General features: G+C 42.4%; 1 protein-coding gene across 7 annotated transcripts; it reads left to right on the forward strand.

Annotated features, from left to right (window-relative positions):
* Nucleotides 1–21,948, forward strand: LOC129149406 (zinc finger protein 14-like). 7 transcript variants are annotated; one of them, XM_054717394.1, is made up of 4 exons: nucleotides 1–74; nucleotides 18,398–18,524; nucleotides 19,271–19,343; nucleotides 20,156–21,948. In XM_054717394.1, the coding sequence occupies exons 2-4, from the start codon at nucleotides 18,437–18,439 to the stop codon at nucleotides 21,705–21,707; spliced, it is 1,713 nt and encodes a 570-aa protein (XP_054573369.1). In that variant the 5' UTR covers nucleotides 1–74; nucleotides 18,398–18,436; the 3' UTR covers nucleotides 21,708–21,948. The 7 variants fall into 7 exon arrangements, with proteins under 7 accessions (XP_054573369.1, XP_054573367.1, XP_054573368.1 ...); XM_054717392.1 differs by lacking the exon at nucleotides 1–74 and adding an exon at nucleotides 1,643–1,768; XM_054717393.1 differs by lacking the exon at nucleotides 1–74 and adding an exon at nucleotides 1,643–1,768 and having other exon boundaries at nucleotides 20,159–21,948.
* Nucleotides 21,949–22,268: the final 320 nt, after the last annotated feature.

The following is a 22,268-nucleotide window of genomic DNA, read 5'->3' on the forward strand; positions in this document are numbered from 1 at the left end:
CTGACTTCCTGTTGGTAGATCCTCCTGGTCATTTTGGATGTGACAGACCCAAGGTTTTTATATATTAGGATAAGGTACAAAACTGCCATTCTCTGGGGCAATATATCAATCCATTGATATTTTACTTCTTTTTTTTTTTTTAAATATATTTTTATTGATTTTTTACAGAGAGGAAGGGAGAGGGATAGAGAGCTAGAAACATCGATGAGAGAGAAACATCGACCAGCTGCCTCCTGCACACCCCCTACCGGGGATGTGCCCGCAACCAATGTACATGCCCTTGACCGGAATCGAACCTGGGACCTTTCAGTCCGCAGGCCGACGCTCTATCCACTGAGCCAAACCGGTTTCGGCGATATTTTACTTCTTGACAATAATTCACAAAAATTCTCTTTAGGTTTGAATGATTCTTACATTGACAGATGAAACCCAGTTTTCTGATAAATCTCATCATTGCTGGATTAAACAGTGTAACCGTGGTAGGCAACAGGAATGGCACCAGGTTTCTGACTGGGCTCAGACCAAACATGGGTTCAGCAGCCTGGGTACTTGGGTTCTGGCTAGGAAAGAAATCAGAGCAAGACCCAAAGTGTAAGAGAACATTTACTGGGTAAATTACAGAGGTGTGAGAAATAATACTTAGAAGAAATGGGCTTAGGAAAGGAGTTAAGGAGGTAACAGAAGGGCCCTTGGAACTTGAGAGTACAAGCTAATGGTAACTTGCCTTGGGGGGAGGAGATGGAAGGGAAGGGAAAGGTACAGGTGTGCTCCAGGGAGGGAGAGCCCACTGGGTCCTCCTTCCTAAAGGTTTTAGGGTGGAGATTTCAGGGGAGGTCCCAGGGGAAGACTGAATGGAATATTCTGTAGCTTTCCAGGTGTGTACATTCAGGTATGTGGTCTCCACTGATGGATTGGCTGGCACCAGAGCAGGGGTCATTATTCAATGCAGCTGGTCCTGATGTCAGCCCTGGCATTTTGTTGCTTATCTGGGCCTGGAGCTAGAGGAGGAAAAGTCACCCTGGGGACAAGGTCCCACCCTACAATTGACTGCCCATTGCTGGACACCTGGGCTCTCCACCCTGGTGACCTCTGTACCTGGCCCATCTCCTTGCTCTGCGTGGGTCTGTGGAACTGCCCACAAGATAACCACAAGTAAGGGGTGGCTCATGACCTCAGAGGACCGTGACTGAATCACCAGTGGGAACACATCTTTTCACGTGAAAAACATTTTCTAAAGGTAACCATTCTAAATACGCAAAAGCTCACTTTTCCCGCTGGACACGGTGGCTTGTTTCTGTTTTCAATGCTCTTTTTGGGAATCTGGCTGTAGTTCTGGAAGGATTCCACCCTAAGGCATCCCTGGTCCCTGAGCCTGTGCACCTTTTTGGCAAATGCACACGTCAGACTCCAGTTGTCAACAAAGATCAAAATGGAGCCAGATTCATTAGGTGCCTTTTCAGTGTGTGTGTTTGCAAGGAAGGACCACTGTTCCCTGGGGACTCTCAGCGCTGCCTCTCAGTGCAAATGTCCCTGGACAGGAGTTGTGGCTGCTTCAGGCTCAGGTCCCCCAGGCGCTAGGGGGCGATGTCTGCGAACTGAATGTCAGCTGAGCTGGGCGCCTGGTGGGTGCAGCTGCGGTGGTGTTTGCTACCACGCGGAAGTTCACTCAGGTCGCATCTCCCTCGCACTTCCGTCTTTCGTCCACCTGCGGTCTGTAAGGTGGTGGGAGCCGCAGGCGGGACTCAGGGGGCCCAGGAAACCAGAAATGGTGAGTGTGCGGCCGGGCGCGGAGACGGGGAGGAGGGGCGGGTGGAGCCGCCGGGGCGGGACCGTCTCTCCTCGGTCAGGTCCGGGGCCTGCGGACCCCAGGCGCCCGGGGGCTCCGCTGAAACCGCAGGCCCCTCGGGCTCGCAGTGTGGGCCCAGCCGGGACCCGGGGTCCGGTTTGTCCCCGCGGCAGGGCCTTCGGCTGCGGAGCGAGTCTGGGCAGCTCTGCACCCACATCCCGCGGCTCCGCAGTTGGTGCGGTGACCACGGGGAGGGTCAGTGGGGACAGTGGTGACTCGGTCTCCGCGGTTCGTGCCTGGGAGGAGCTGTGGTCTGTGGGTCCCTGTCCCTCCTTTCTCCCCAGAAGGATCCCGTTTTCTCCTGAGTTTTGATGTTTGTGGAGCAGGCTCTCAAGTCCACCCCCTGTCCCCCAGGCCCTGCTCTGCAGCCAATGCCTGCATTTCCAGTCTCTCCCGAAATCCTAACCGCCAACTTTCCTTCTGAGTCACAGCATCTTTATCAGCTGTTTGTTTTGTGGTGCTTTTCAAACGGTTAAAAACAAAATTCAGCTGAGTAAGTGGAAGGTCTAACTGGCTTGATTCCCATCTAGTAAATAGAATTTGAGGAGCTGTTCAAAATGGAAGGCGTTTACAATAGGCAGAAAGAAGTGGCTTTGACAGTTTATTAGTAAAAGAAAAGAGGGGATTGCTTCAGACAGGGTCACCTTCCTTAGGGGAAGGAACAGCAGGAGGCTTTTAGACAGATTAGTGTTGAACAGCAAGTTGCAGAGTGACTGGGTTAGAATTTTACTCCTGGGAGAGGTGAAACTGCAGTTACATACAGGCATGCACCCTGAACCTGGGGAGTCCATCTTGAGGCTGTTTTGTTGTTTTCAGTTCTCTTACACACACCTGCATGGTGTTTCCTACTACACACCTAGGCCATATGGTGTAGCCTGTGGGTCCTAGGCAGCAAACCTGTACAACATGCTACTGTACTGAATACTGTAGGCAATTGTAATGCAGTGGTAGTAAGCATTTATGAAAAGGTGCAGTAAAAATGTGGTGTGCAAGGTAGAAAATGGTACATCCGTGTGGGCACTGACCCTGAATGGGCTACAGGACTGGAGGCTGCTCTGCAGGAGTCAGTGATTGGTGAGTGAATATGAAGGCCTAGGACGTTACTGGGCACGACTGCAGACTTTATCACACTGTACACTTAGGCCAGGAAATGTACAAAACACAGGTTCAATCAAGCCCAGGAGGCAATGATGCAATCAAAAGGCACAGTCAGCACAAGACCTCTGAGGCTGCTGCCCGCATCAAACAGCATACTGCTTCACAGCAAAGTTTTCTGTCACTAAGTAGAAAGCTCACACAGATAAAGAGGATAGTATAGCAAATACAGGAACCAGTTTCTCATCTTCAGGTTTCTATGTAGTGAGCGTAACTGTATGTGCTGGACTTTCACAGGACTGGCCGCACAGGAAGCTTGTTTACACCAGCATCATCATAAGCATCTGAGCAATGCATTTCCCGATGACATTGTGATGGGTATGACGTCACTAGGTGATTGCAATTTTTCAAATCCACTGTAATCTTTTAGTTTTATAGAAGGGATTTTATTTTTTATTAAGTTACTATTAACATACAACATTATATTAGTTTAAGATGTACAGCATCATCCTACATAATGCAAATTGACTATCACCCTTGCACAAGATGGCCACCCCCATGTGGTCACAAGATGGCCGCCATAAGATGGCCAGCAGGGGAGGGCAGTTGTAGGCGATCAGGCCAGCAGGGGAGGAAAGTTGGGGGTGAACGGGCCTGCAGGAGAGGGAGGACAGTTGCGGGGGACCAGGCCTGCAGGGGTGGAGAGTTGGGGGGGACCAGGCCTACAGGGGAGGGCAGTTGGGGGCAACCAGGCCTGCAGGGGAGGGCAGTTAGGGGTGCAGGCTGGCAGGGGAGGGGCAGTTAGGGGCAATCGGGCCTACAGGGGAGCAGTTAGGTGTCAATTAGGCTGGCAGGAGAGTGGTTAGAGGCAATGAAGCAGGCAGGCAGGCAGGCAAGTGGTTGGGAGCCAGAAGTCCTGGATTATGAGAGGGATGTCCCAGATTGGAGAGGGTGTAGGCTGGGCTGAGGGACCCCCCCCCCCCATGCAGGAATTTCGTGCACCAGACCTCTAGTGATTTGATATTTGTATGTAATGTGAAGTGATCATCACAATAAGTCTAGTTAGCATCAGTCATCATATATACTTACAGAATTTTTTTTTCTTGTAAAAAGAACTTTTAAGATTTACTCTTAGCAACTTTCACCTCTGAAATATGGTATTACTAACTACTGTCACCATGCTGTACACTGCATTTCCATGACTTATTTTATAACTGGAAGTTTGTACCTTTTGACACCTTTCACCCATTTGACCCCCCACCCCCACCCCGGTACACCACTCCTGCAACCTCTAGCAACCATCAGTCTGCTCTGTGTCTATGGAGTTGTTTTGTTAAAGATTCCACAGATAAGTGAGAACACGTGGCATTTCTCTTTTTCTGACTTATTTCACAAAGCATTCTGCCCTCAACGTCCATGAATGTGTTGTTAAAAGTGGCAGAATTTCTTTTTCTAGTGGCTGAATAATACAATAATACTCCTCCTCGTGTGTGTATGCACCATTTTCCTTTTCTTTATGTTTTGTTTAAAGTATTACATTTATCTCCTTTTCTCCCGATTGACCCCGCCCCTGCCACTCTCTCCCCCCAGGACAAGCCCCCACAGCCCCAGTGTCCATGTCCATTGGTTATGCTAATTTGCATGCATAGAATTCCAACCTCTCCCCTGCCTTCTCTCTGAGGTTGGACTGTCTGTTCAGTGTTTCTTAGTCTCTGGATTAATATCTGTTTATCATTTTTTGTTCATTATTTACTGCGAATGAGTGTGATCATGTGATACTTATCTTTCTCCGACTGGCTTATTTTGCTTAATATAATGCTCTCCAGGTCCATCCATGCTGTTGCAAATAGTAAAAGTTCCTTCTTTTTTATAGCAGTGTAGTAGTCCATTGTGTAGATGTACCACAGTGTTTTAATCCACTCATCTACTGATGGGCACTTAGGTTGTCTCCAAGTCATGTACCATTTTCTTTAAAAAAATGATGCAAAATCACACCCGAGGATATTTTTCCATGGGTTTTTGGAGAGAGTGGAAGAGAGAGGCAAAGACAGAGAGGAACATTGATGTGGGAGAGAAACACATCAATTGGTTGTCTCCTGCAGGAGCCCCAAGCAGAGCTGGGCCGGGGAGGAGCCTGCAACCAAGGCACATGCCCCTGACCAGAATCGAACCCGGGACCTTTCAGTCTGCAGGCCGACGCTCTATCCACTGAGCCAAACCGGTCTTGGCGCATCTTCCCCTTTTTTGTTTTGCTGAATGTACTGGTAGAAGACAGAGGGAGGCGACGAACCTTCTGCTTTGGAATATCCGATTCTGTGAATTGCATTTACTGCTCCAGTTCCGATTTTACAAGCTATGAAAAAAAAAACAAAGAGAGGAATGGTTAGTTATCTGGAATGTGTAGAGTGTGAGTACACTCCAGCAATTGCTCAGCTTCATCATCATCCCCCAGGTTATTCCCTGGGCCATTTGGGTCCAGGGACGGTGCATCATTTGGGGCTGTGGAGTCTCCAGGCCCAAATTCTTTATTTCTGGAAGAGGATTGGTCCCATGCTGTGCCATGGCAGGGTTTAATCTGGCCAGCTGGAATCCACAGTATACTATGGGGGTAGAAACGCATGCATACCCTCTCCGCCATGTTAATAATTCCTTACAAACTTTCCAACCAAGTCTCATGTGCTCCCCAACAGGTTATGAGTCAGTTGTATTTTTAAGTTTAGAGGAAACTCCATACTGACACTTGTACTTTGTGCCTTTATTGATGACTAGAAGCTCAGTGCCTGAAAATGTAGGGGAGGGGCAGAGTCCGTCAGCCCGGCCTGCCCTCTCTCACAGTCTGGGAGCCCTCAGGGGCAGGAGCCAACCCAGCGATCAGGGGAAGGCGACGCCCCCATCACACTTCTGCTGCTGCCACTGCCAGCAGCTCAAGCCTCAGCCAACCCTGCTTACCTGAGCCTTGGGCAGCCCTGGGCGGCTGGGTAGCTGCCATGCAAGGCTTGCCTGTGCCTTGGGCTGGCCCTGGGCAGCTGGAAAGCTGACATTTGATGCTTGCCTGCAACTCAAGCATCGGCTGGGCAGCCACCATCCAAGGCTTGCCTGCACCTAGGGCCAGCCCTGTGTGACTGGGCTCCCAACATCTGTGGCTTGCCTGTGTCTCGGACCAACCCTGGGTGGCTATGGGGCTGAGGGGACTGGGGGACTCTGGAGGCAGGTGCGGCATGGCTGGCCCCGCCCTCCAGACCTACCTGTGGGCGGACCCAGATGTGCTGCATGCCTGCTGCCCCAGCTGGGCTGAAGGGGCTGGGTACCGCCATCTTGTGGCTGTGGGTGATGCCATCTTTGAGGATGTGGTAGTCAATTAGCATATTCCCTCTTTTTTTTTTTTTTAATTTTTTTTAATTGAGGTATTATATGTGTACATATCTTACCATTGCCCCCCCACCCCACACCCATACATGCCCTCACCCCCCAGAGTTTTGCGTCCATTGGTTATGCTTATATGCATGCATACAAGTCCTTCGTTTGATTTCTTATCTCCCCCACCTCTCCCTAACCTTCCCCCTGCAATTTGACAGTCTGTTTGATGCTTTACTGTCTCTGTATCTATCTTTTTGTTCATCAGTTTATAATGTTCTTTATTATCCACAAATGAGTGAGATCATGTGGTATTTTTCTTTCATTGACTGGCTTATTTCACTTAGGATAATGTTCTCCAATTCCATCCAGGTTGCTGCAAATGATGAGAATTCCTTCTTTTTATTGCAGCATAGTATCCCATTGTGTAGATGTACCATAGTTTTCTGATCCAGTCATCTGATGACGGGCACCTAGGCTGTTTCCAGATCTTAGCTATGGTGAATTGTGCTGCTATGAACATAGGGGTGCATATATCCTTTCTGATTGGTGTTTCTAGTTTCTTCGGATATATTCCCAGGAGTGGGATGACTGGGTCAAATGGGAGTTCCATTTTCAGTTTTTTGAGGAAACTCCATACTGTTCTCCACAGTGGCTGCACCAGTCTGCATTCCCACCAGCAGTGCACGAGGGTTCCTTTTTCTCCGCATCCTCGCCAACACTTGTCGTTTGTTGATTTGTTGATGATAGCCATTCTGACAGGTGTGAGATGGTACCGCATTGTTGTTTTGATTTGCATCTCTCGGATAATAAGTGACTTTGAGCATGTTTTCATGTGTCTCTTGGCCTGCCTTCTGTCTTCTTTTGAAAATATTCTGTTTAGGTCTGTTGCCCATTTTTTTATTGGATCATTTATCTTCCTTTTATTAAGTTGCATAAGCTGCCTGTAGATGTTGGAGATTAAACCTTTATCAGTGATAGCATTTGCAAATATGTTCTCCCATGCAGTGGGTTTTCTTGTTGTTTTGTTGATGGTTTCTTTTGCTGTAAAAAAGCTTTTTATTTTGATGTAGTCCCATTTGTTAATTTTCTCTTTAGCTTCCATTGCCCTGGGGGTAGTGTCAGTGAAGAAGTTCTTTTGGCATATGTCTGAGATTTTGTTGCCTGTGGATTCCTCTAGTATTTTTATGATTTCCCGTCTTATGTTTAAGTCCTGTATCCATTTTGAGTTTTTTTTTGTGTATGGTGTAAGTTGGTGATCTAGTTTCATTTTTTTGCATGTATCTGTCCAATTTTCCCAACACCATTTATTGAAGAGACTGTCTTGACTCCATTGTATGTTCATGCCTCCTTTGTCAAATACTAATTGAGCATACTGGTTTGGGTCGATATCTGGATTCTCTATTCTGTTCCATTGATTTATATGTCTGTTCTCGTGCCAGTACCAGGCTGTTTTGAGAACAGTGGCTTTGTAATACAGCTTGAAATCTGGTATTGAGATCCCTCCTACTTTATTCTTCTTTCTCAGGATTGCTGTGGCTATTCGGGGTCTTTTTTAATTCCAGATGAATTTTTGGAGAGTTCTTTCTAGGTCTGTGAAATATGCTGTTGGTATTTTGATGGGGAGTGCATTGAATCTGTAGATTGCTTTGGGTAGTATGGACATTTTAACGATGTTGATTCTACCAATCCATGAACATGGTATATTCTTCCATCTGTTTATGTCTTCCTCTATCTCTTTTTTCAGTGTCCTGTAGTTTTCTGCGTATAGGTCTTTTACCTCCTTAGTTAAGTTTATTCCTAGGTATCTTAATTTTTTTGGTGCGATGGTAAATGGGATTGCCTTTTTAGTTTCTCTGTCTGTAAGTTCACTATTGGTGTATAGAAATGCTATAGATTTCTTGGCGTTAATTTTGTTTATTTATTTATTTTTATATATTTTATTGATTTTTTTACAGAGAGGAAGGAAGAGGGATAGAGAGCCAGAAACATCGATGAGAGAGAAACATCAATCAGCTGCCTCCTGCACACCCCCTACAGGGATGTGCCCGCAACCAAGGTACCTGTCCCCGACCGGAATCGAACCCGGGACCCTTCAGTCCACAGGCTGACGCTCTATCCACTGAGCCAAACTGGTTTTGGCTTGGCGTTAATTTTGTATCCTGATACATTGCCAAATTCATTTATTAAGTCTATTAGTTTTTTGATGGATTCTTTTGGGTTTTTTATTTACAATATCATGTCATCTGCAAATAAGGATAGCTTCACTTCTTCTTTTCCAATTTGGATGCCTCTTATTTCTTCTTCTTGCCTAATTGCGATAGCTAATACTTCCAGTGCTATGTCAAACAGGAGTGGTGAGAGTGGGCATCCCTGTCTTGTTCCTGTTCTTAGGGGAAATGGTTTTAGTTTTTGCCCATTGAGTATGATGTTTGCTGTGGGTTTATCATATATAGCTTTTATTATGTTGAGGTATGATCCTTCTATCCCACCTTGTTGAGAGTTTTTATCAAGAAAGGGTGTTGGATTTTGTCAAATGCTTTTTCTGCATCTATTGATATGACTATGTGATTTTTATCTCTCAACTTGTTTATGTGATGTATCACATTTATTGATTTGCGGATATTGTACCATCCTTGCATTCCTGGGATAAATCCTACTTGGTCATGGTGTATGATCTTTCTGATGTGTTGCTGGAGCCGATTTGCTAGAATTTTGTTGAGGATTTTGGCATCTATGTTCATGAGGGATATTGGCCTATAATTCTCTTTCATTGTGTTGTCTTTATCTGGTTTTGGTATTAGGGTGATGCTGGCTTCATAGAAGGAGCCTGGAAGTGTTCCTTCCTCTTGAATTTTCTGGAATAGTCTGAGGAGGATAGGTTTTAGTTCTTCCTTGAATGTTTGGTAAAACTCTCCTGTGAAGCCGTCTGGCCCCGGGCTTTTGTTTGCCGGAAGCTTTTTGATGACTGCTTCAATTTCTTCCATAGTTACTGGCCTGTTGAGCTGTTTAGATTCTTCCTGATTGAGTTTTGGAAAGTTGTATTTTTCTAGGAATATGTCCATTTCCTCCAGGTTGTCCAGTTTGTTGGAATAGAGTTGTTCGTAGTATTTTGTAACAATCTTTTGTATTTCGTCGTGGTCTGTTGTTATTTCAACTCTTTCATTTCTGATTTTGTTTATTTGGGTCCTCTCTCTTTGCTTCTTGGTGAGCCTGGCTAGAGGTTCATCAATCTTGTTTATCCTTTCAAAGAACCAGCTCTTGGTTTTGTTGATCTTTTGTATTGTTTCTTTGGTCTCTGTCGTTTATCTCCGCTCTGATCTTTATTATTTCTTTCCTTCTGCTTACACTGGGCTTTTCTTGTTGCTCTCTCTCTAACTCTTTGAGTTGTTGGGTTAGGTAATTTATTACCATTGTTTCTTGTTTTTTGCAGTAGGCTTGTAGAGCTATGAACTTCCCTCTCAGGACTGCTTTTGCCGTGTCCCATAGATTTTGGATTGTTGTGTTTTCATTGTCATTTGTTGCCATGATGTTTTTTATTTCTTCCTTGATGTCTTTGGTAATCCAGTCATGGTTTAATAGCATGCTGTTTAGTCTCCAAGTGTTTGACTTCTTTGGGTTGTTTTTATTGTAGTTGATTTCCAGTTTTATGCCACTGTGATCTGAGAAGATACTTGATATGATTTCTGTCTTCTTGAATTTGGAGAGACTTTGCCTATGTCCTAGCATATGGTCTATCTTTGAAAATGACCCATGTGCACTTGAGAAGAATGTATATTCTGTGGCTTTGGGGGTGAAATGTTCTGAAGATGTCGATGAATTCCATCTGGTCTAGTGAGTCATTTAGGATTGATGTTTCTTTGCTGATTTTTTGTTTAGAGGATTTGTCCAATGGTGATAGTGGGGTATTGAAGTCTCCTACTATGATTGTATTGCTGTCAATCTCTCCTTTGATATCTTCCAGGAGTTTTTTAATGTATCTTGGTGCTCCTGTATTGGGTGCATATATGCTTACCAGAGTTATTTCTTCTTGTTGGATTGCTCCCTTTAGTATTATGAAGTGGCCTTCATTATCTCTTGTTGTGTCCTTCACTTTGATATCTAATTTGTCAGATATAAGTATTGCTACCCCAGCTTTTTTTTCATTTCCATTCGCCTGGAAAACCTTTTTCCATCCCTTTACTCTCAGTCTGTGTGCGTCCTTTTTTTTGAGGTGGGTTTCCTGTAGACAGCATATATATGGGTTTTGTTTTCTTATCCAATCAGTTACACTGTGTCTTTTGATTGGAGCATTCAATCCATTTACATTTAAAGTTATTATTGATAGGTACTTATTTGTCACCATTTTTATTAAACCCCTGTGTTTCTTCTTTGGTTCCTTTTTCTTTCTTTACCCCTTTGTTCCTTCTTTGCTTCTTTCTTTCTTTCTTTCTTTCTTTCTTTCTTTTTTACAGCAGACCCTTTAGCATTTCTTTCATTGCTGGTTTGGTGGTGATAAACTCCCTTAGTCCTTTTTTGTCTGTGAAGCTCCTGATTTCACCTTCAATTTTGATTGATAGCCTTGCTGGGTACAGTATTCTTGGATTGAAACCCTTCCTTTGCATGACTTTGTATATTTCATTCCATTCCCTTCTGGCCTGATGAGTTTCTGTTGAGAAATCAGTTGCTAGTGTGATGGGGGTTCCTTTGTATGTAACTGTCTGTCTCTCTCTGGCCGCTTTTAAGATTCTTTTTCGTTGGTGTTTACCATCTTAATTATAATGTGCCTTGGCGTTGGTCTTTTGGGGTTCATTTTGCTTGGAACTCTGTGAGCTTCTTGGATTTGTGAGGGTTTTTTCTTCCCTATATCAGGGAAGTTTTCTGTTATTATTTCTTCAAACAGGTTTTCTATTCCTTGCTCAGTTTCCTTTCCTTCTGGTACCCCTATTATCCTGATGTTGTTTTGTTTCGTGTTGTCCCGAAGTTCCCTTAGGCTCTCCTCATGCTTTCTAATTTTTGTTTCTAGAAGCTGTTGTACTTAGGTATTTTTTTCCATCGTGTCTTCTAGCTCACTTATGCAGTCCTCTGCTTCTTCTAGTCTACTCTTGATGCTTTCTATTGAGTTCTTTACAGCAGCGATGGCATTTTTCATTTCTTCTTGGTTCTTCTTCATTTCCTCTTGGTTCTTACTCATATTGTCGAATTTGTCTTCCATCCTTTTCAGCCACCTTGTGACCATTTCTCTGAATTCTTTCTCTGATAGGTTGTTTGCCTCTAATTCGTTTACTTCCTTTTCTGGCGATGCCTGCTTTTCTTTCATATGGGGGCTATTTCTTTGTCTCCTCATGGTCTCTCTTCTCCGGATGTCTGGTTATGTAGTTCTCTCTCTCCAGCGTTGATTTAAAGGTACAAAATACAACACAACCAGGCACAACACACAAGGCACTGAACAGAATTGTATTTACGATATTAATAACCTCCAATAAAGGTGACCACCAGAAAAAGACAAATTAGGCAATTGGAGAGGAAGAGGAAGAGTAAAAAGGAAGAACAACAACAAAAAAAGAGTGTGAATCTGAACGAAAAGAGAAGAAAAAAAAGGAAAGAAAAAAAAGTAAGAGAGACAAGAACGATACTAAGAGAGACAAGGGGAACAAACTATATATATGGGGAGTAAACTCCACTATAACAACCACTAATCCCAGCAAATTCCAGCAACACGAGCCTGGAGATTAATACAAACTGCAACACCAACTAATATCAAGTGAGGCAAGGGAAAACAAAAGTAAAAAACAAACAAAAACAAAGCAAACAAAAGAACCAACCAACCAAAAAAAAAGAATAATCAAAACAATCTCATAAAAAAGCATAAAAATTCAATCTAATCAACATTCAAGCAAAAAACAACAAAAGGCCAGAGAGAAAAACAATTTTTAAGGTAGCATAGAGAGAGGTATATATGGACGTGGAGCAGGGGGTTGGAAATTAGTTATATAAGTAGGGTGAAATTTTAGCAGAGGGTAGACTGAAAAAGTAGGGAAAATCTAAAGCCAGAAAGGGTTAAGATAAACAGGAGACCAAAAGGGGAAAGGTTAGGAGGAGAGTGATGGCATAATTTTAGCGTTGAGATAGGGTAAAATGATTGTAAGGGAAAGATGCAAATAGAATGTAGGACACTAATCCCAAAATAAAAGAGAAAATCAAATGAGATTAAAAAGAAAAGTAAAATAATAGTAATAATACTGATTGAAAATAAAAATGTAATAATTAAAAAGGTGAAAATTGAGTGAGGAAAAAGAAAAAAATTTAGTTTCTTAAGTAAAAGATGCAAAAATGAAAATAAAAAATTAGAATAAAAAATTAAAAAAAGAATTTAAAATAAAAAATAGGAAGACTAAAATGTGCAGTAGCGGCTGTCATTCACTTTCTCTATTATTCTGTTTGGTATGCCTGTTTCCCAGTCTGGTTGGTATTTCAGCTCCCTTCGTTCCACTGCTCCTCAGTGTTGTAAGCCAGTCCTGCTTTTTAAGCCGGCCGTGTCTTAATTTCTTGTATTTATTTTTGATTACACCAGAGGCAATTAGCATTTCGGCCCCTGGGTGGCAGTGTTTCTGAATTGACTTCCAGGTCTCTAGCTCTTTTTTTTTTTTTTTTCCCCTGTATGGCACTCACTACTGGTTTGTGGAGGTGTGCACCTCAGAGCTGCCTCTCCAATGTTCACACCCAGCTCTGCTCCCCAGGTTCTGGAAAAACAACTTCCCCCTGCAGTCTTTCAGGGTATTCCCCGACTGGGTTTTCCTATGTATTGGGCTTAGTAATCAGAGTCGGAAAGAGCCCAAGTGTGCGGACAGTGGATCTGCGCGCAAGACTAAGGAGCCTGCACTCCTTTGAAAAATCTTAGTGAGCCTCCTTGTCAGATTAAAATGAGTTGCTTTTAAGAGATCACTTCTGTTAGCAGCTCAGAGGATCCCCTTCCACATTCTCGGGTCATAGCAGCTCCAACTGCCACAGATTTTCTAGGCACAGACCTCCTGGGTCCTGCCGGTCCTGCGGCTCGCGCGCTTCCCTCTCCCACCGCGGGGACGAGAAACCACACCTTATTTCAGGCAAAATCTGACCTTTCCGTGGTGCAGTGAAGAGTTCCTTTGAGTCTGAATGTTTGTGCCGATAGGGGACTGGTGTTCTGGTGCTCACAGCTGTTCTGTGTTTGCAGTTCCATATTCCCTCTTTATTGGCTGTAGGTGCTGCCATTTTGTGAGGTTGTGATGGTAAATTAGCATATTCCCTCTTTATGAGACAGGATAGACATTCTGACAAGTTTGAGGTGATTTTTCAGTGTGGATTTAATTTCATTTTTCATATGTGTATTGGCCATCTGTATGTCCTCTTTGGGGAAGTATCTGTTCAGGTCCTTTGCCCATTTTTCTTTTCTTTTTTTTTAATGAATCTTTATTGTTCAGATTACAATTGTTTCTCCTTTTTCCCCACATATCTCCCCACCACCCAGTTCCTATCTCCCCCTCTTCCCTTACCTCACCTTCCCCCCCCCCCCCCCCCCCCCGCTTTCCTTATCCATAGGTGTATGATTTTTGTCCAGGCTCTTCCCATACTCCCCACACATACACCCCTTTCCCCCTGAGAATTATCAATCCACTCCCATTCTATGCCTGATTCTATTAAGTTCACCAGTTTATTCTGTTCCTCAGATTTTTAATTCACTTGACTTTTAGGTTCACTTGTTGATAGATATGTATTTGTTGTTCATAATTTTTATCTTTCTTCTTCTTTTTCCTCTTTTTAAAGAATACCTTTCAGCATTTCATATAATGCTGGTTTGGTGGTGATGAACTCCTTTAGCTTTTTCTTATCTGCGAAGCTCTTTATCTGCCCTTCAATTCTGAATGATAACTTTGCTGGGTAGAGTAGTCTTGGTTGTAGGTTCCTGCTATTCATCACTTTGAATATTTCTTGCCATTCCCGTCTGGCCTGCATGGTTTCTGTTGAGAAATTAGCTGATAATGGTATGGGAGCTCCCTTGTAGGTAACTAACTGTTTTTCTCTTGCTGCTTGTAAGATTCTCTCTTTGTCTTTTGCTCTTGGCATTTTAATTATGATGTGTCTTGATGTGGTCCTCTTTGGATTCCTTTTGTTTGGGGTTCTGTGTGCTTCCTGGACTTGTAACTCTATTTCTTTCATCAGGTGGGGGAAGTTTTCGTTCATTCTTTCTTCAAATAGGTTTTTAGCGTCTTGCTCTCTCTCTTCTTCTGGTACCCCCATAATTCTGATGTTGGTTCGCTTGAAGTTGTCCCAGAGGCTTCTTACACTATCTTCAACTTTCTGAATTCTCTTCTCTTCATGCTTCTCTGGAGGAGTGTCCTTGGCCTCTTTGTATTCCAAATCTTTGAGTTGATTCTTGCAATCCTCTAGTCTGCTTTTGGGTCTCTGTATAATATTTTTTATCTCAGTCAGTGTATGTTTAATTTCTAGTTGGACCTCATTGAATTTATCGGCCTTTTCCATGAAATTCTTGAAAAACCTTATAACCGTGGTTTTGAACTCTATGTCCAGTCGCTTGTTCTCCTCCATTTCTTTGGTTTGTGATCTGTTTCCTTGCCTTCTCATATTCTCTGCTTCCCTAAGTTGGTAGGGTAGTTTTGTGTACTAGGTGTCCTATTGGTTCAACGGGTCAGCCTCCCAGTTACTTGAGGTGGACACTCTTGGTGTACCCTTGTGTACTGTGTGTTCCCCAGCAGGAGCTACAGCAAGGGCTAGTTTTCTCCTCCTTTGCTTGGGCGGTTTTGGAGCAGTCTGACTGGAGCTGCAGTTGGTTAAGCTGCTCCAGAACAGGCCCTTTTATATGCAAAAGCCGCTGTGTGGAGCCGGGGCGGGTTTGTAGAATGTGCGGGGCGGGGCCTCAGGGCGGGGCCTCAGGGCTGGGTGGGGTCTCAGGGCGTCACTAGGCTGGGGCGTGGCCAACGGCGATGGCTGCCGTCAGCCGTCTCTGCCTTTCCACGTTTCCAAGTCCCTGCGCCCCGCGCTCCAGCGCAGTAAACAATGATTGCTGGGCGCACCTCTGCAAAAAAGTCACTCTCACTTTCCGACCCGATGGCCGAGAGTCCAGCTTCTCCCTGTAGGTGCCTGGGTCCCCTGAGTGTCCCCAGAAACTGGATTTCAGAGTGATCAGGAGCTTGTCTCCCTGCGGGTTGAAGAAAAGCCGCGCACCCAGCCGCCCGCCGCCGGCCTGATTCACGTGCCTCCGTACCTCAGCTTTTCAGCGATTGTGCTTCTTTCTCTTCTTAGTTGTAAATCTTCCACTGAGCCAGCTTTCCCGTGGTTCTGGGTGGTAGACGTTTTTGTCTTTTAGTTGTGTTTTTGAAATTGTTGTGTGAGGCAGCAGATTAGTTGTTTAACTATGCCGTCATCTTGGTTCCTCTCCATTTTTCTTTTTTTTAAAAAATATATTTTATTGATTTTTTACAGAGAGGAAGGGAGAGGGATAGAGAGCTAGAAACATTGATCAGCTGCCTCTTGCACACCCCCCACAGGGGATATGCCCGCAACCAAGGTACATGCCCTTGACCGGAATCGAACCTGGGACCTTTATCTTTTTTTTTTTTAATATATTTTGTTGATTTTTTACAGAGAGGAAGAGAGAGGGATAGAGAATTAGAAACATCGATCAGTTGCCTCTTGCACACCTCCTACTGGGGATGTGCCCACAACCAAGATACATGCCCTTGACCGGAATCGAACCTGGGACCCTTGAGGAACCTGGGACCTTTAAGTCCGCAGGCCGATGCTCTATCCACTGAGCCAAACCGGTTAGAGCTGCCCATTTTTCTTTTTATAGAAGCTGTTTTCTTTGCTGTTTTTTATTTAACATTTTTAAATCAGCACTGTCGGGTATATTTTTAATTGATGTTAGAGAGAGCTAGAGGGGAGAGAGAGGTAGAGAAAAACATCTATTGGTTTACTCCCATTCACACCCCAATTGGGAATCAAACACAAAACTGGGCATGTGCCCTGATCGGGAACTGAACCCATCACCTTTTTTAAATTATTCTTTTTGGTGTTGAGTTGTATAAATTCTTTATAAATTTTGGGTAATAACCCCTTACCAGAGGTTTCATTGGTGAATATGTTCTCCCACTGGGTTGTTTGCCTTTTTATTTTGTTGACTGTTTCCTTTTAGTTTGATGCAGTCCCATTTGTTTATTTTTTCTTTTGTTTCTCTTTCCTGGGGAGACATATCAGAAAAAGTATTGATAGGAGTAATGTCCACAATTTCATTGCCAGTTTTTTTCGGCTAGGATTTTTATGGTTTTGTGTCTTTAATTTAAGTATTTTATGCATTTTTAGTTTATTCTTGTGTATGGTGTAAGAAACTGTTCTAGTTTCCTTTTTTTGGCATTTTCCCTGCATCATTGATTGAATGTGTTATCTTTACTTTATTGTGTATTCTTATCTCCTTTGTCAAGTATTCTGTGACCATAAAGGCATGGGATTATTTCTGGGCTCTCTGTTCCGTTCCACTGATTTATATGCTGCTTTTATGCCAGGACCATGCTGTTTTAATTACTATAGCCTTGTAGTATAGTTGGATATTAGGTAGTGTGATTCATCCACATTTGTGCTTCTATCTCAAGATTGCTGTTGCTATTCAGGGTGTTTTGTGGTCCCATATAATATTTTTGAATATTTGCTCTAGTTACGTGAGATTCATCATTGGTATCTTTTTAAAAAAATATATTTTTATTGATTTCAGAGAGCAAGGGAGAGGGAGAGATAGAAACATCAATGATGAGAGAGAATCATTGATCGGCTGCCTCCTGCATGCCCCCTTCTGGGGATCGAGCCCACAACCCAGGCATATGCCCTTGACGGGAATCAAATGTGGGACCTTTCAGTCCACAGATCATGGTCTATCCACTGAGCTGAGCCAGCTAGGGTCAGCATTGGTATCTTGATAGGAATAGGATTGAAGTTATAGATTGCTTTGGGTAGTGTGGACATTTTAATGATATTAATTTTTTCTATCCATAAATACCACATATGCTTGCATTTATAGTTTACATTCCAATTACAGTTTACATTTGATTTTATTTTATATTAGTTTCAGGAGTAGAACATAGTGTTGAGACAAATTTTACAGAGTTTTATAACTGATATTTTCGTTTCCCCCCTGACCTCTTATGCACTTTGTAAGCATATGCCTTTTCAACATGAAAATATTCCAGGCTTCAATAAATACCCTATACATGCTAAGTCTTAAATTTTTCCTGAACGTCCAGGCCACAGTTACCGTGTTACAGTTCTGCCAGAATTTTGAGTGTGATCTTATGATTTCGATATACGTGTCTTATGATTTCAATATACGTATGAAGTAACCCTCAGGCTCATGAGTAGAAGAAGACTTCTGTAGAGGGCTAAGTTGCCCTGTCTTGCTCATGCCTGAGCTCTAATTCTCATGTCCTATCTTCATGAAATGAGAGAGGCAAAAAAAGTCAACCTGAGTTACTAACAAATATTATAAAAAACAAATGACCATCATACTCCTCCACAAGAATATTTTCATTCATTTAGTTGTATCTCCCTACTTCTAATAATCTGGAGTACTTCAGGACAATATGGCCACGTACATTTTGTTCTCATTGGAATTTGCACACGCTGCCTGGTCTCTCCTGGTTGGTGATGAGAATAGAAGAGAAAGCTACCAGGCCTTTATTGTAGTTACTAAAACTTTATGCAGATGTGACAGTATGTTTCATGGACTGCTGCATCCAATGGTGGTTATAGTAGAGATGAATTTTCTCACAGGGAATCGATGGGCTTAAAATAGAAGTATTACAATTTATTAATATAGAAGTTGTTCAAGGTGCTCTTTACCCTGACATTAGAGAGCAAAGAAGACTTGAAGTGATCACAGTAAAATCGTATCAATAAATTTCATGTGTTCTTGAGAAAGTGAGTGCAGCAAATTAATAACTTGATTGTTTTACAATCAAGTTATAGAGTGAATATTGGGGACCATGTGTCCTATGTGAACTTCCTATGAATTTTATATAGATCCCCTGTTCTGTCTGTCTCAACCATTCTCCTATATGTATATGTGGGATGTTTTAGGACTCAGTGGCCTTTGAGGATGTTAATGTGGAGTTCACCATGGAGGAATGGGCTTTCCTGGATCCCACCCAGAAGAAACTCTACACAGATGTGATGCTGGAAACCTTCTGGAACCTGGCATCAGTAGGTAGTTATCACAAATTCTTTTTTTTTTTTTTTAATATGTGTTTATTGATTTTAGAGAGGAAGGAGTTGGGGAGAATACCAGCATAATCAATGATGAGAGAGAATCACTGATTGACTACCTCCTGTGCACCTCACACTGGGGACCTAGCCTGCAAATGGATCCCACTGGGAATTGACCTGTTATCTCCTGGTTCATACCGGTCCATAGGTTGACGGTCAACCACAGAGTGACTCTGGCCTACACCAACTTGTTATTTATTTAATCAATTAGAAAACTACTATTGCTTGCTCATTAATGCTGTTTTAATAATTGAAATACAGAAAGGGAATACATTGGTAGTTAAATTAGGAATATCACAGCTCATTGTGTACCTAAAATCTAACCATTTTTTATATTCTTTTTTTAAAAAATATATTTTATTGATTTTCTACAGAGAGAAAGGGAGAGGGATAGAGAGTTAGAAACATCAATGGGAGAGAAACATCGATCAGCTGCCTGCTGCACAGCCCCTACTGGGGATGTGCTGGCAACCAAGGTACATGCCCTTGACCGGAATCGAACCCGGGACCTTTCAGTCCGTAGACCGACGCTATATCCACTGAGCCAAACCGGTTTCAGCCATTTTTTATATTCTTTAACACATTAAGTTCCCAGCCTGTTTTGTATTCCGGACGGAAAGTATAGTGTCAGTAACTGGTGAGTGACCAGGCATTTAAGGTGTTAATAGTTTACAATGCTTTTTCTAGCATGTATCTTAGAAGAAAAAGGTGAAGACCATGACACTGAAGATAAGTATGAATATCATGGGATGAATCTTAGGTGAGTCACTTTGACATGAGAAAGCATTAAGAGTACCTTTGTTTTTTTAAATAGGTTTTTATATATGTTATTTACTTATTCATTTAATATTTTAAATTTATTTCAGAGAGGTAGAGAGAGGGAGAAAGAGAGAGAAACATCAATGATGAGAGAGAATTATGAAGGCTGCCTCCTGCATACCCCACACTTGGTATTAAGACCACAACCTGGTCATTTGCCCTGACCAGGAATTGATCTGTGACCTTGTTCAGAGGTCTGTGCTCAACCACTTGGCCATGCAGATGGTGAGAAAATACCTTTTTATTGATTTTAGAGTGTGAAGGTGTGAGGGAAATGTAGAAAAATCGATTGGTTGCCTCCTGCATGCACTGTACTGGGGTTAATAAATCTACAGTCTGTCCATGTTCCCTTTTGGGGAATTGAACTGGCAACCCCATGGGTCCATGCTAAATCACTGAGCCACAAAACAATCTTAAAAACAGGTAATCCAATTGTATCAGCCCAGTTTTAAATTTATTGTCTCTTAGAATAATCTCATCAAAATGTTTTTTCTGAAATGTGACCTAAAGTTTAGTGTATAAAAACTTACTATATTTGGAAACAATATACAGATGTTCCATTAGTGAATATAAGTGTTTTCATAATGTCTATGATCCAGCCTATATCAGAGGTTTTAGAATATGCAATTTCAAAAATCAGAATGTACAGAAATCCTGCACTTTCCTTGAAAATGGTAAAAATGTCATCATTGTACTATTAATAAATACTAAATTATTGAGAGAGCATTAATAAAATGCTTTTGATTTTTACAGCAGTCATACGGTAGAGAGAGTCTGTACCAGGAAGGATGGTATTCGATGCAGAGAAAACTTCAGCCAGATTCCAAGTCATAATGAAAAGAGGGAAACTCCTATTGAAATAAAACAACCTAAAGTCACCTTGTGTAGGCAAATATTCATGCTTTACTTATCCTTGAATAATCACTTGAGCTCTCATATTGGACCCAACCTATACCTGTGTCAAGAATATGACGAAAACCCTTATGAAGATAAGGAAGCTGAGGAAACTTTCAGGCATCCCCACAATATTCGAAGCAATGAAGGCAGCCCCTGTGGGAAAGCTTTCTACTATTCAACCTCCCTTAGAAATCATGAAAGAACTCATACTGCGGAAAGACGCTATGAATGTAAAGTTTGTGGTAAAGTTTTCTCTTATTCAACTTCCCTCCAAAATCATAAAAGAACTCATACTGGGGAAAAACCGTATGATTGTAAACAGTGTGGAAAAGCCTTCTTTACTCTACGTGCCTTCCGATATCATGAAAGAATTCATACTGGGGTAAAACCCTATGAATGTAAGCAATGTGGGAAAGCTTTCATGGTTCTAAGTACCCTCCAACGTCACGAAAGAATTCATACTGGGGAAAAACCCTATAAATGTAAACATTGTGGCAAAACTTTCGCTAATGTATCTTCTGTCCATTGTCATGAAAGAATTCATACTGGGGAAAAACCCTATGAATGTAAGCATTGTGGCAAAGCTTTCCTTGCTCTAGGTGCCCTCCGACATCATGAAAGAATTCATACTGGGGAAAAACCTTATAAATGTAACCATTGTGGTAAAGCTTTCTCTTATGCATCTTCTCTCCGATGTCATGAAAAAATTCATACTGGGACAAAATCCTATGAATGTAAGCAATGTGGGAAAGCTTTCTTTGCTCTAGCTTCCCTCCAACGTCATGAAAGAATTCATACAGGGGAAAAACCCTATGAATGTAAGCATTGTGGCAAAACTTTCGCTAATGTATCGTCTGTCCATTGTCATGAAAGAATTCATACTGGGGAAAAACCCTATGAATGTAAGCAATGTGGGAAAGCTTTTGTTGCTCTAGGTAACCTCCGACATCATGAAAGAATTCATACTGGGGAAAAACCCTATAAATGTAAGCATTGTGACAAATGTTTTGCTAATCTAACTTCCCTTCGATGTCATGTAGGAATTCATACTGGGGAAGAACCCTATAAATGTAAGTATTGTGGTAAAGCTTTCTCTTCTGTAACTTACCTCCAATGTCATGAAAGAATTCATACTGGGGAAAAACCCTATGAATGTCAGCAATGTGGAGAGGCTTTTTGTCTTTCCCAATCTCTTAGACGTCATAAAAATATGCATAGTGGGGGCAAATCCTATGAATGTAAGCAATGTGGGAAAGCTTTCGTTGCTCTAGATACCCTCCAATATCATGAAAGAACTCATACTGGGGAAAAACCCAATGAATGTCAGCAATGTGGGAAAGACTTCAGTTGTACCTCACATCTTCAAAGACATAAAAGAACTCACAATGGAAAGAGGACTCATGAATAAGAAATGAGGTAAACTCCCCTAGCTGGTTTGGCTCAGTGGGAAGAGCGTCGACCTGCAGACTGAAAGGCCCCAGGTTCGATTCCGGTGAAGGGCATGTACCTTGGTTGCGGGCACATCTCCAGTAGGGGGTGTACAGGAGGTGGCTGATCAATGTTTCTCTCCGATCGATGTTTCTAACTCTCCCTCTCCCTTCCTCTCTGTAAAATATCAATAAAAATATTTTTTAAAAAATAAATGAGGTGAACTGTTCTGCCAACACTTTTCTCTTAGATACCATGGAATGTATGCATAGAAGAAATTCTATGAGTGCAAGCAATGTGAGAAAGCCAATTGTCATTCCAGTTCCTTATTAATGCACAAAAATTCTCATAGTGCAGAGAAACCACATCAATGCAAGGAATGTGGTAAAGCCTTCAGCTTCCCAACTCGTTTTTACAGACATGTGAAAATAAAATGTATTGATAAACTATTAATGTAAAGAATAGCCAAGAGCCTTCATTTATCTCTCAGTTGTGCCATCATGTATGATTATCCATATTGGGGATGAACACTAGAAATGTA

This window comes from Eptesicus fuscus, chromosome 6, assembly GCF_027574615.1.
Source record: "Eptesicus fuscus isolate TK198812 chromosome 6, DD_ASM_mEF_20220401, whole genome shotgun sequence".
In the NCBI taxonomy this organism is placed as follows: domain Eukaryota; kingdom Metazoa; phylum Chordata; class Mammalia; order Chiroptera; family Vespertilionidae; genus Eptesicus; species Eptesicus fuscus.

Excerpts from the sequence above, each read along its gene's own strand:
- LOC129149406 (XM_054717392.1), top strand. Across the intron at positions 18,525-19,270 it reads CTGGAACCTGGCATCAGTAG|CATGTATCTTAGAAGAAAAA; the intron begins GTAGTTATCACA and ends TGCTTTTTCTAG. Across the intron at positions 19,344-20,155 it reads TATCATGGGATGAATCTTAG|CAGTCATACGGTAGAGAGAG; the intron begins GTGAGTCACTTT and ends TGATTTTTACAG.